General features: G+C 56.2%; 1 protein-coding gene across 2 annotated transcripts in view; it reads left to right on the top strand.

Moving 5' to 3' along the window:
• The window catches only part of SH2D3C (SH2 domain containing 3C), a 28305-nt gene extending 14734 nt beyond the window's left edge, over nucleotides 1-13571 (top strand). For both annotated transcript variants that reach the window (XM_006917991.2, XM_025051092.1), the window contains 9 exons: nucleotides 4266-4394; nucleotides 5538-5992; nucleotides 7288-7412; nucleotides 8733-9265; nucleotides 10210-10325; nucleotides 10809-10980; nucleotides 11473-11584; nucleotides 11974-12180; nucleotides 13144-13571. In XM_006917991.2, coding sequence (XP_006918053.1) covers nucleotides 4266-4394; nucleotides 5538-5992; nucleotides 7288-7412; nucleotides 8733-9265; nucleotides 10210-10325; nucleotides 10809-10980; nucleotides 11473-11584; nucleotides 11974-12180; nucleotides 13144-13319 — 2025 coding nt within the window. In that variant the 3' untranslated portion in view covers nucleotides 13320-13571. The remainder of the gene's footprint in view (nucleotides 1-4265; nucleotides 4395-5537; nucleotides 5993-7287; nucleotides 7413-8732; nucleotides 9266-10209; nucleotides 10326-10808; nucleotides 10981-11472; nucleotides 11585-11973; nucleotides 12181-13143) is intronic.

The following is a 13571-nucleotide window of genomic DNA, read 5'->3' as shown; positions in this document are numbered from 1 at the left end:
TGTTTTCTAGATGACATCTGGGCTCCCACAGAAGGGGCTGGTGGGGTGGAGGTGGAGACACCGCTATCAAACCCATGCTGGTGCCCTAACCACTAGCTCACTGGCACTCCGCACCCCAGAGGTGCTCAGTCGAATAGCCCGCGATTCTCCGCAGAGTCCCTGATTCCAATTCAGAGATGAGAAATCCTGGGCTCTGGGAGATTTCCTGAGGCCACAAAGGATTTCGGCAAACGCATACAGGGATTTTTCCAGCTTTAGATAGGATTTAATTCAAAGTCTCTGCCCGCTCCGGGTCAGTGAGGGGTGCGGCGAGTGAGAAAGGCAGGACTCCCCTCGCCGGCTCAGGGGTCCCCACCTCACCCCGCTGCCCGCTTTGGCAGTTCTTCTGCTCCGCATCTCCCTACTCCAAGGAGCCGGGGCGCGTGGGGCTGGAGCGCAGGGGGGCGGAGGCTGAGGGGAGGGCGGAGGGAGGAACAATGGCCCCCTCCTCTCCCCTGGCCGGCTGGAGGGTGGGGTCTCCCCGCCCCGCCTCCCCGCTCCTCCCCCGACAAGGCGATGAGGTAATCGCGCCGCCGAGAGGCACGCGCAGCCGGTGCCCAGCCCGGTCGGTCCCCGTGCCCCTGCCCCGCCGGTCGCCGCCCCCCGCACTGTCCTGGCCCCGGCCGCCCGGCCCCACCATGACCGAGCGCTGCAGCCTGTGGAGCGCCCTGTCAGCAGCCGCCTGCTGCTTCTACCGTGGCTCCTTCGTGCAGGTGCAGGTGAGGGGGTGGCACGGCCCCCGCCAGGCGCTCGGGGCTGGGACCCCCGGCCGCTCTGCCACGGGCCCAGGAGCTGGGAGCCGCAGCCCCGTGAGGCCGCGCAGGGTCTAGATGGGCAGGGGCTGCGGGCTGCGGGCTGCGGGAGGGGGCGGGGTCGCCCCAGCCTCACCTCTGGGCACCGGGCGCTCTTCAGGGTGAGGGTCCGGCTGCCACTCCCGGGACTCGGGACTCGGGGCTGCGGGGGCTGCCGTTCTGGTCCTGCCTTCTCCGCAGGAGGGAGCTGAGCTGGGGCTTTAGGTATCGGGAGATGGGGGTCCCCGGCGTCCTGCCGGACCTCGAGCGAGCTCTCCGGCTCCTGCGGCTGACCCGGGCAGCTTGGCTTCCCATTGTACCGGGAGCGCTGGGCTGGGGTCGAAGTCTGAGCGAGGGGTGGGAGGCAGAAATGCTGCTGCGGGTCCCGGGGGCTGGGGTCAGAGCGTCTGCTGCCCTCCTGTGCTCTAGGCTGACTGGGGCATGCTCTGGGCGCTGGTCTCTCAGCCCAGCTGGCGGGGCAGTGCCGGACGACGTGGTGCGGTGAAAGGGTTAAACGGAAGGAGGTGGAGGGGAGGACCCGGACCCCGCCTCTCTGCGGAGCATCATCTGGGGATGGCTTTGCTTGAGATTGCCAGACTAGAAAAACTAGCGAGGGCTTGCTGGGCTCAGGCTGGTGGGAAGGGGTTAAGATCCTGACCGGGGGTCTCCGTGCTTTTGCCTCCTGAGTCCCTGGGGGACGCCGGGCGCGTCACCTCTGCGCTCCCCTAAGCTCACACACACGCTCGGAGCCCGCCTGAATGACGGCCGCGCCGGCGGCGGAGCGCAGCATCCCCGCACCGGCCAATCAGGTGAACGCAGGCTGGGAGGCGGTGAGATCATCTCTGACCAATAGCAGAGCGCCGAGCGCAGGGATGCTGCAAAGCTCCAGCCCTACCCCTTCTCCCGCCCTCCCCGCCCCCCCGTGAGAGTGAGGAGGGCACAGGGACCCTAGGGTTCCTCACCCTCGGATGTGTGAGAAGACCAAGTTGCCCCCTGCCCCAGATTCTCCCAGACCATTGATTATGACTGGAAAAGTGAAGCCCCCTGTCCCACCCCCATTTACAGGTGAGGATACCCAGGTTCAGAGAGGGAAAGTGACTGACTCAAGGTCACACAGTGGCAGGCAGAGTCTTGAGACCAGATTCTTTACCACACAGCCCCCTCTCTTTCTTTGTCCCATATTCCTCCTGCTCTGGCTAGGGTATCGGGGCAAGTTCTCAACTGCATGCTCCTTGTCAAGGAGAAGGACCCTAGAGAGCTGGTGTCTTCTTTGGTCCTCGGGGCATGGTGTCATATAAGAGGAGGCCGGGGGTCCCGAAGAATATGCAACCCTGTGGAGAACTGCAGGTTTCTGTGCAGCCCTGGGCCTCCCCGCCTCTTCCCCCACACCCAGTCAATGGCTCCCTAAATGCCCTTCCCCCAGCCCTTATCCCTGTGTCCTACCCTGCCCTGCCCTGCCAGTGCCTGGAAAACACTAGATCACTCTCTACACAGCAGGTTGAACCTGCCTCCAACACTAAAAATCCTTCTGTGGCTCCGCTGTGGCCTCTGGGTAAACCCCAGCTCCCCAAGGCAGCATCACAACCTTGCCATCTGCCCCTGCCACCCCTGGCCTCTTTGAAGCTTCTCACCTCCCCCCACCCCACCCCCAGGGCTTTGGCTCTGCTGATAGGGCCCTGACTTTGCCACTCTCTTCCCAGAAGCTCTTCCCTGCCCATCTGCCTGCCTGTCTGTCCCCCATCCAATGCTTTTGCTTGGCTCATCCAGTCCCTCTTTGGGCTTCAGTGGAAACATCACCTCTTCAGGGACTCCACTCCCTGACTCGATGAGGAGGGACATTCTCAACTGCTCTCTGTGCATCTCGAACATTCAGAAACCCTAGAATTACTTGTCAGGGTCTGCGTGGCTCTCCCAGGGCAGAGGCCACCTGTCCTGATGACCTTGAGACCTCAGCCACTGGCACAAGACCTGTCCCAGAGTTGGGGCTTAATCGATGTTGAAATAATGGAGTCAAAGATTCTAGACATCTCTGAAGCCGAGAATCAGAGTGTCTTGGGAGAAGTATAGATTAAGGCACACCGAGGGGTGGAAAATGGAGGTGCAGAGTTAGGCTCTGAGATCTGTGGAGGGTCTGAGGAGGCAGGGAATGGATGGGGAGACCCTCAAACCCTTGTGAGTAGGGGGTCCTAAGGAAGAGACAGTCACCTGGACTGAAGCCAGGTCATTTAGTGCCCCCCTTCATCTGTCCTGCCATCTGACCAGATTGGGGGCAGATCTAGCTATCCTGGAGAAGCCATCTTTAGGGCTTAGAGTTGAGGGAAGGGTGAATAAACAATGTCACGTGCCCTCACAGTGACAAGGACATCTGTGGGCTAGTCATAGTACTCTGGAGTATTATCTCCTTTCATCCTTGCAACTTGGTGAGGCAGGTTTTATCATTGTACCCATTTTACAGAGGAAAAAAAACAAGGCTCAGAGAACTCACACGACACAGCCAGGATGGGGCTGGGCTCTGTGACGGGGCATACCTGGCAGTTGGGACTCCCCTCCGATTGCCCTTAGACCTCCAACCCCAGGCCACAAAACAAGAAAACCAGGAATGTTCCCCTTGGGCAGGTGAACACGGGGGGTCCTGGCCATTATCTCCACTGAGTGACTTCGGGCTTCCCTGTTGGGCTGTGGTATCCCAATCTGGCAAGGATTGCTTGAGATGGCAAGGAGGAAAGGGCCTCGGGAATTGTAAAGGACAATACAGATGCTTGTTTGGAGGCCTCTATTTCCCTGTCGATAACTTTCTCTCTTACCCTTCCACTGTATAATTCACCATCCCAAAATATATCCTTGCCATCCAGCTCTATGTTTTTGTCCATGCCTTTGCCAGGGTGCCTTACCTCCCAGATCCACCCATAGAACTTCTCCCTCCACTCACTTGAACATCGGTTTAGTGTCTTCGGTGCATAACGAGTGTTTTCTTATTGCCGTCTCATCCAGGAAGCATCATTCCTGGACCACTTGACCTCACCTAGCTTCATCCCCTTTCTTCTAAAAGCCACTGTGCTCTTTGCCGCTGTCCAATACTGTGGTGCTGACCACAGTCTGTTCAAGTGCTCATGTGGCTTTTCCTCCCCTCTTAGATCAGAGGCTTGCTTGAAGAAAGGGCCTGCTTTATTTAATTGCCTCGCTTACCCGTGGCACATAGTACAGTGCCTAGAACACAGTAGGCACTGTTTGTTGGAACTGAGATTTCTTTACTCTTGCCAGGATGGGGACTTCCTGGCAAGAGTAAAAGAAATGGGTAAGGACCATTCTGGCCCCTGTGCTAAGTGTTGCCAGGGTCCTGGGATGGAAAGAGTTCACGTGGGGTAGGGGGAGGTTAGGAGGGAAGGAGGAAGGGGGCTTCGCATGGGATGTCAATTCTTGCTGTCTCCTGCCCAGTTCTCCAAGGAGAAGTACATCCTGGACTCATCGCCTGAGAAACTGCACAAGGAGTTGGAAGAAGAACTCAAGCTCAGCAGCACAGATCTCCGTAGCCATGCCTGGTACCATGGCCGCATCCCCCGTGAGGTGAGTGGGCCCTGAGCTGGGACCTCAGCCCTAGACCCTTTCACCCACCACTCGGCCAGCCTCAGCCCAGAAAGGCTCTGATCTATTGCGTGGTGGGTTCTATCAGAATGGACTACCAGGATGAGGTGTAGTTCTGCCATTTACTGACTGTATGACCTTGGACAAGTCACTTCACCTCTCTGAGCCTCAGTTTCCTCCTCTGTACAATGGAGGATAATAATAGTACCTAATTCGAAGGGCTATTGTGAGAATTAAATGAAATAATAGAACATACTTAACATGATGTCTGATATGCAGTGAATTCAAGGAACATTGTCCTTTGTTGTTGTTATTACTTTTTTTTTTTTCTGTTTTGTTATGGGCCTATACATCAGCCTCCTGTGTGTTTGGTTAGTGAGTATCAGTCCTTAGGCTGCTCAGTTTGGGCAAAGTAGCGTTTTCGGGCTGAGGCTCAAACTCGGGCCGATAGTCACCTGTTTCCTCTTTCGTTCATGCTATAAATCTTTGTCGGCTCCACCAGGCCCTGTGCTAGGAACCAAGGATGCAAAGAGAAAACAGGTGGTGGCTTCCCTTGAGGGCTGGTGGTCCACGGTGGGAGCTGACAGGCGGGCGGACAGTCAGAGCCCCATGGGAGAAGTGTGAGAGTGGGGTGCCAGCAGGGAGTGTGGGCAGGCCCCGGGCAGGGGGTGTTGAGGAGAGGGGTTATCGTGAGATGGAAAGGAGTTCATCAGGTGATCGGGGGTGGGGTGGGGCAGGATATTCCAGGCAGAGGAAGAGGCTCGAGGGCACCTAGAGACAGGCATGAGCACTGGGTGTGTGGAAGAGCCGGGATCGTCCCTCTGCCCAATGTGAGGGAGGGAAGAGGTAGGTCTGAAACTGAGCTGCAGATCATGGTGACCCCAGTTCCCCAGACCCTGTGTCCCTGTGACCTCCATTCCAGGGTAATGAGACCTGCCGTTCCTGAGCCTCTCTGTGTGCCCTCAGACCCAGAGCCTCTGGTTGAGTTGCCCCCTCTGCATCTGGGTCATTGCATCCCCCCACCTCAAGCCTCACATGTCTCTGTTTACCGTGTCCTCAAGATCCTGGGTGTGGCCCTCTCCTGACCCTGCCCTACCACGCCTGAGCCCGCCTTGCCTCCTGCAGGTCTCGGAGACCCTGGTGCAGCGCAATGGCGACTTCCTCATCCGGGACTCGCTCACCAGCCTGGGTGACTACGTGCTCACGTGCCGGTGGCACAACCAGGCCTTGCACTTCAAGATCAACAAGGTGGTGGTGAAGGCGGGCGAGAGCTACACGCACATCCAGTACCTGTTCGAGCAGGAGAGCTTTGACCACGTACCCGCCCTCGTGCGGTACCACGTGGGCAGCCGGAAGGCTGTGTCGGAGCAGAGCGGCGCCATCATCTACTGCCCTGTCAACCGCACCTTCCCCCTGCGCTACCTGGAGGCCTGCTATGGCCTGGGCCAGGGCAGTGGCAAGGCTGCCAGCCCCGCCAGCCCCTCGGGCCCCAAGGGCAGCCATATGAAGCGGCGCAGTGTCACCATGACCGATGGACTCACTGCCGACAAAGTCACCCGCAGCGATGGCTGCCCTGCCAGGTGAGCAAGGACACCACGCTCGGCCTCAGTCTCCCCATTTGTCAAGTGGGGGTTCAGTAATGAGAGTACTGGTGAGAGAGGGGAGGCCCTGTCACACTGAACTGGGGCCCCAGGGTGCAGGGAACAGGAGGAAGGTCGGGCCGTACTGGCGAGGCCACACAGGGCTGGCCAGCAGTCAGTCCCAGGGCGCAGTCCCCGCTCTGCCCCCACCAGCTGTGTGCCCTCGGCCTTTTAAGTCCTTCACCTCTGTGCTCCTGCCTGTAAAGGGCCCGCGCTAGGATAGCCCCCTCTGGCCCAAGGGGGACCCTGGGTACTGCCCTATCCCAGGCAGAGGGCCTGGTGCCTTTCACCGGTGAAACCCCTCCCCTCCCCACCTAGCTAGGCCAAGGTGAGCATCAGAACGGAGGGCTTTGCTGTGGACAAACCACCACACAGAGAATGGAATGTTCTTAGGAACACTTTGATGACACGCAGTTGCCTCTGGGGCTGGGTGAGACGAGGCCCTGATCCCAGGAAAGGCCACAGCAGCAAATCATTCCTGAGGCCAACTGTGCACCTAGCCCTGTGCCGAGTGCTCTCTGTGCTCAGTCTCATCAACTTCCAAGCCCGGCTAGGCAGTGGCTCCTGTTCATATCCCCATTTTATAGAGAGGGGAAGCTGCTTGCTAGATTGAGAGGGGTAAGATTGACATTCAAGCCCAGGTCTGTGACTCCAAAGTCTGTGCTCCTAATTTCAATGGCTTCCCTGGCTGTTTGCAGAAAGACCTGCCATTCTGTGCCACTAACACTTGGATATGTATCGTATCCCTGGGGCTAGGGGCTGTCAGCCAAGGAACTGATGGTTGGATACCCTGTGGGCAAAGCCACTTGGACTGTGGTTTAGAACCAGTGACGGTACTGGTGCCACACAGGCCATGTGTGCTCCAGGAACCCTGAGCATAGCATGGGAGCAGTGAGGAGGGGTTAGATTGGCAGGCCTTGCTCCCTGGGGCTTCCCATCCTCCCTGGGGCTTCTCATCCTTCCTGCTAGCCCGCCTTCCCAGACAGTTCTCCAAGTTGAGGACAAGGTTCCCAGAAAAGAGAACAGTTGTGCAGGTTGTGGACTGTACAACCCCTTCCTCCTCTGGGCTTCAGTTTTTGTACCTGTCAAGTGGGAGGTTGGACTTGATAATCTCTGAGCCTTTTCTGCCTCTGAAGTTCAGCAGATCTAGGATGTAAGCAGAGGTGGGGGGTCCTAAGGCTGGCTGAGGACCCCAACCTCTGGGTTCTCTGCTTATGAAGGTGTCTGCTCCACAGCACATCACTACCCCACTCCCGGGAATCCATCCGCAACTGCGCCCTCAGCATGGACCAGATCCCAGACCTGCACTCGCCCATGTCCCCCATCTCTGAGAGCCCCAGCTCCCCTGCGTACAGTACCGGTATGGCCAGTGGAGGGGATAAGGGCGGGTGGGGGCATCTGGTGGCAATGACCTTGTGTGTGCACGTGTTTTTGATGAGTTCTGTTACAGGGTATGATTATGTGTGTTTCTATCTCTTTTCTAAGAGCAAGACCCTACAAGAATTTACACTAAAAACCTGCTAGCAGAACTATTGAGGTCGACATGCAAATCAGATTCACGGTTTGCTCATTCAGCAACAATTCATTGAGCCCGTATCGGGTACCAGGCACTGTGCACGAAGTAGTTTCCGGTGCTTTCCAGTAGTTTCCAGAATGCATCGAAGTCTGCTGGAAGCTCATGGTGTCACCAAACCTGGGCTCAAAGGCTGTACGATACACTCACGCAGCAGCACAGCCTCTCTGGTTATGCTTGTTGGTTATGCGTGGAGGGCGCACTGCTGGGCCCTGCGTCGACTGAGACCTAGGGAGCCCCGATTTCAAATGACCGGCCCAAACCGAGCTCGCCATGTTACGTTTTTTGCTCTTTTTTTTTTTTCTTTTAAATGGACTTTATTTTTTAGAGCAGTTTTTAGTTCGTAGTGAAATTGAGCAGAAAGTTCAGACTGCTGAGCTTTTTCAAATACAAAGAAAATTTACATTGTAGAAACACACCGCTCGTTCATTTCTAGAAGAAAAAAAAAAAAGAATGTTTCCAATTATCAACGGGACAATTTCTAAGCAACATGGCATACTCACGTACCCAGGAGCCGGGTTTTAAATCCCAGCTCTCCCACTGACTGGCTGGGTGACCTTGGGCAAGTCAGCTCACGTCTCTGAGCCTCGGTTTTCTCATCTGTAGAATGAAGACCACAAAAGTACTTACTTTATAGGACGTTGAGAGGGTTAAATGGACTAATGTGCAAAGAAAAATCTCACAGGCAGTAAGAGCTCAATAAGCATCATCTCTAATTTTGGATGATGGTTTTACTGCTGTTGACCAGTGTATCTCCAGCATGTCACCAGCTCCTGGCACATGTGAACCCACCAAACCATTATTACTAATTCATCAAGAAATAATTCCATGTGTCACAATGAACTCCAGCAATTGCTTAGCTTCCCTGAATCTCTGAAAGCTCTTCCAAATAGTTCAGTGGTTGTGTGCAGATTCCTGGGGGCCAGTGATTTCAGAGTATCGCTGAGGGCCGGTCCATTTGCTAGAGTCTGCTGGGCCCGGCCTGGGTGCAGGGAAGTTGGGTTGCTGTCTGTAGGGTGGATGGAGACTGTCTTTTGGGCAGAAGGTGGGGGAACCTCACTGGGTGGGAGCCATGGTAACTAGTCCTCTCCCTCTGTCTCTCTGCAGTGACCCGTGTTCACACCACCCCTGCAACCTCCTCAGCCACAACACTGCCCGCCTCCCCTGTCACCCGCCGCTCCAGTGAACCCCAGCTGTGTCCTGGAAGTGCCCCAAAGCCTTCTGGGGAGCCAGACAAGGGCCCTTATGCCAGCCCTTCCCACACCCTCTGCAAGGCCTCTCCATCACCATCGCTCAGCAGCTACAGTGACCCGGACTCTAGCCATTACTGCCAGCTCCAGCCTCCCGTCCGTGGCAGTGAGTGGGCAACAGTTGAGGCCTCTAGCCGGCAGGCAAAGAGCTACGGGGAGAGGCTAAAGGAACTGTCAGAAAACAGGGCCCCCGAGGGGGACTGGGGCAGGGCCTTTACAGTCCCCATCGTGGAAGCCACCTCTTCCTTCAACCCAGCCACCTTCCAGTCACTACTGATCCCCAAGGATAACCGGCCACTGGAGGTGGGCCTCCTGCGCAGGGTCAAGGAGCTGCTGGCAGAAGTGGATGCCCGGACGTTGGCCCGGCACGTCACCAAGGTTGACTGCCTGGTAGGTGCTGGGTGTGCGCTGGGACAGGGGTAGCATCCCTGTCCCCTGGCTTTGGAACAGGGGTCAAGGTAGTGAGGAATACAGCCAGCGGACCTGGATTCTGGCTTCGTGGCTGTCCTTTACTCGCTGCGTGACTCTGGGCTGATAACTTTGCTTTTCTGGGTCTCCATTTTCTCCTTTTAAAAAGGCAAAAAAACCCAAAAAACAAAAAAATAACACAAGATATTTTTGCTTTCTCCAGATGTCAGTTTGGCATTGGAATCAGGCAGTCCTGAAACCCAATGGCGTCTGACTTCCTGGGGTAGTTTTTGAGCCTGGTGAAAGTCCAGGGCTGGTCCAGGGAATAGAGAAGACCCTACTCACCGCCCCCACGCCCTCTGGTGGACAAAATAAGCAAAACTCCTTATCTGCGCCTGTAAAGGGTCAGAGCCGGGGATGTTTGCTTTGAACGAATATATTTGCCCATCTAAGGACCTCGACTCTCTCTGCGTCTCAGTTTCTCCTTCTGAAGTTTGGAGGGCACTGATTACTTGGTCACACTGGTCTCGCAGCTCAGGAAGCAAGAAAAGAGACAGTGCACAGATGTTGCTCTGTAAAGGGCACGGAGATGTGAAGGGAACAGCGCTGGGTTCTAGGCCCAGTGTGTGACCTTGGATAAGCCCTTTCTCTCCCTGGGACTCAGGTTTGCCTTTCGGAATAAGGTAGTCCTGGTCCTTAACCTTAACTGAATATTTAACATGTCAGAGACCCCTGGGCATTTTTTTCCATTTATCAGATGAGAAAAACGAGGCTCATTTGCTCCATTTCAGAGAGTTAGCAGTAGATTTGGAATTCAAACTCGGCCTCCCAGCCAGGCTGCCCGCTTAGGTAAAGCTCTCTTGATTCCCAGATGGCTTGGGCCAGCCACGACAGGAAATTAATCAGCCCTCTGGGCGTCCTTGCAGGTTGCTAGGATACTGGGCGTTACCAAGGAGATGCAGACCCTAATGGGAGTCCGCTGGGGCATGGAGCTGCTCACCCTCCCCCATGGCCGGCAGCTACGACTAGACCTGCTGGAAAGGTAAGGCAAGCACCAGCACTCAAGGGCCGCGCGGGGAATCCCCGGGCTACCTCCTGTCCTTTGGCTGTGGCCGATTGGCCAATCACAGTCTTCCAGCCCGACTCCCGGGGTTCTGGCCACGCCCCCTATCCCATTGACCAATCGCAACTTGTTATCCAGCTCCAAGAAATTCTAGTTTCTCAAAGACTGAGTCTTTTATCTCCGGACTCACCTTTGCATCCTCTTGACCAGTCACAGCCCAAGAGCCCCATCAGCTCTGGCTCCTCTTTCCGAATTCCCCTGATCCATCTCCAGCACCTCAGCCAGGTGCTCAAGGGCCTCGGCCCCACCTCTCACTCTGGCGGCGCCCCTTAATCTCACTGACCCTTTACAACCTGGGGGCTCGGCTCTCGGGCCCCCAGTGCAACAGCTGGGCAGTGGCAGGGCCCCTTCCTGCCACGCTAGGTCCTTGGCCCCGCCCTTTTGACCTGGCCTCTCCGGTAGGTTCCACACCATGTCCATCATGCTGGCTGTGGACATCCTGGGCTGCACAGGCTCTGCTGAGGAGCGGGCAGGACTTCTGCATAAGACCATCCAGCTGGCAGCTGAACTTCGGGGGACCATGGGCAACATGTTCAGCTTCGCCGCAGTCATGGGTGCCCTGGATATGGCCCAGGTAGTGAGGGGCCCACGCAGAGCGGGGCATCACATAGACTGTCTGGAAGAGCCCGGGGATATATTCCTTTGGGATGGCTGCATATTGGTTCGGGAAGAACTCTGTGACTTTCTCTGCAGCGCTGGCGACAGGGCAACTGGAAGAGTTGAGCTCTCTGAGGTGGAACCTCATCCACTCTCCCATGCCTAGTAAATAGTAACCACGGGGTCCCAAAGGCGGTGGGTGGTTTAACTCCCCGCTCTGCCACTTATTTTTGGAATGACTCTGGGCAAGTCATTCCCCTCTCTGAGCCTTAGTTTCCTCATTTGTAAAATGTGTTGTTGCGAGGGCTTCATGAGAGACACGTGAAAAGCAATCAGCACCATCCCCGATACATGAATGGCGACCGTAACAATAATTCTTATCCCATATCTGGGTGTCCACTCAGCAAGGCAGTCCGTGGCCCCTGCAGGCCCCTTTCCTGGCTGGTCACTCACAGTCTGGTCTCCCCAGATTGCCCGGCTGGAGCAGACGTGGATGACCCTGCGGCAGCGACACACAGAAGGTGCCATCCTCTATGAGAAGAAGCTCAAGCCATTTCTCAAAAGCCTCAACGAGGGCAAAGGTACCTCCCCCACCTTCCTATGTGACCTTCCACAGGTTGCAGCCCTCTCTGGGCCAGCAAAGATTTTCCTGGTGTGGATGACGATAAGAACTTGACTGAACTCAGTGCGAGCCATTCTCCTTGCGCCCACTCTGCCCCTGACGACTGTGTAGGCTGCGTCCAGGTCCAGGCTTGGCCCTTAGGGCTGGGCCAAGGCCGTCATGGGTTCGGCTGAAAGGAAAGATCTATCCCCGGAGTCAGGAGCCCTGGAGGCTTCCCACGACCCCAGGCAGGCCCCTTCCCCTCTTCCTCCCGCATCTCAGTTTCTTGGAGGGCTGTGGGCAGCAGTGGGTGGGGGGAAATGGGGGGGCTCCAGGGTTTCTAAGCGCCCACTGCTTTCTCCCCTGCAGAAGGCCCCCCGCTGAGCAACACCACCTTTCCTCACGTACTGCCCCTCATCACTCTGCTGGAGTGTGACACAGCCCCTGCCGAGGGCCCCGAGCCCTGGGGCAGCACGGAGCACGGTGTGGAGGTGGTGCTGGCCCACCTGGAGGCTGCCCGCACAGTGGCACACCACGGAGGCCTGTACCACACCAACGCTGAGGTCAAGCTGCAGGGTGAGTCCCTGGTCACGTCCTGGGGGCAGGACGGTCACTGGTCCCGCGGACTTCGCTCTCCCCTTCCCTCCAGATGTCCATTCCCACTTCTCCACCCCTCTTTCCTGCCCTGTCTCCCTGACTCATTTTTCTCATTCTTTTTCTTCCTCACTCATCAGTTCAACAAGCAATGGTGAGTGGCAGGCCCAGGTGGAGACAGAGGTGATTCAAAGTACACCACAGATCGCATCTCAGTGTGTCTTAGCTTCTCCCAGCCTCAGTTTTCTCCTATGTGAAGCGGGTATCCTAACAGGCCTACTTTACTAGTTGTTTGCAAAGCACTTGGCCTGGGGCCCTGGGGCTGAGGCAGACCCGCCCTGCCTCCCAGGCCCTGCCCTGCCCTGCCCCTCAGTCTAGTTGAAAGGTAGAGCTTCCTCTCCTGAAAGGAGCAGAGAGAAAGGGCTTCAGACCATCCATCTTTCACTGCTTTAGGCATTATTTAAGTCATAAAAATTTACTGTAGACAAATTGGAAATTACAGCTGAGCAAAAACAAGATTAAAAAAAAATCGCCCGCAATTACCCGGAGGTTATTGCTGTGAGCATTCTGGTGTATGTCTGTCCTGACTTTCTTTTTAAGAAAGAAAAAAAAATTATTTTTGCATCGACTAATAAAATGTATATATGTTTCTTAGGGAAAAAATTGTAACTTACAGAAAAATACAAAAAAAAAAAAAAAGAAGAAGAAAAATCACCTAAGATCCCCCCAAGTTAACATTAATATTTAATCTCCTAGTCATTTTTAAATTACATGTTGCAAATAGTAGGGTAAATAAGTCTATCTGTTCTGTGCTAAACTGCGTGGCCATGTCCATCAACAATCCATGTCGAATCCCTGCAGAGCTGGAGGGAGGGATGGGGTGGCCCCAGGTGCGAGCCCCGGCCTCTCCAGCTGCATGACGGACCCCTCTGCCCCGCCCCGCAGGGTTTCAGCCCCGGCCAGAGCTCCTGGAGGTGTTCAGCACTGAGTTCCAGATGCGCCTTCTCTGGGGCAGCCAGGGCGCCAGCAGCAGCCAGGCCCGGCGCTATGAGAAGTTCGACAAGGTTCTCACTGCCCTGTCCCACAAACTGGAGCCTGCCGTCCGATCCAGCGAGCTGTGACCCACATGGACCCTTCCCCTCTGCAAGCTGCAGGCAGCAACGGGGACAGAGGGGCACAGACCTTTCCCCGGAGCACCCCAGGGACACTGTGATCAGCCCAAGAATGTTCTGGGCTCAATGCCAGGATCGCCCTTCACCTCCAGGGTCCTGCATAGACTCTGGGCTCCGTCCCACCTGCCACATGCACACCAAGTCTCCCTTCAGGAAGAGCCGGAACCCTTGTTCCTTTCTCCAGCGTCTGCTTCTCCCCTT

The sequence above is a fragment of the Pteropus alecto genome, unplaced genomic scaffold (assembly GCF_000325575.1).
Source record: "Pteropus alecto unplaced genomic scaffold, ASM32557v1 scaffold67, whole genome shotgun sequence".
Classification (NCBI taxonomy): Eukaryota; Metazoa; Chordata; class Mammalia; order Chiroptera; family Pteropodidae; genus Pteropus; species Pteropus alecto.
This window is presented reverse-complemented; position numbering and strand designations above follow the sequence as displayed.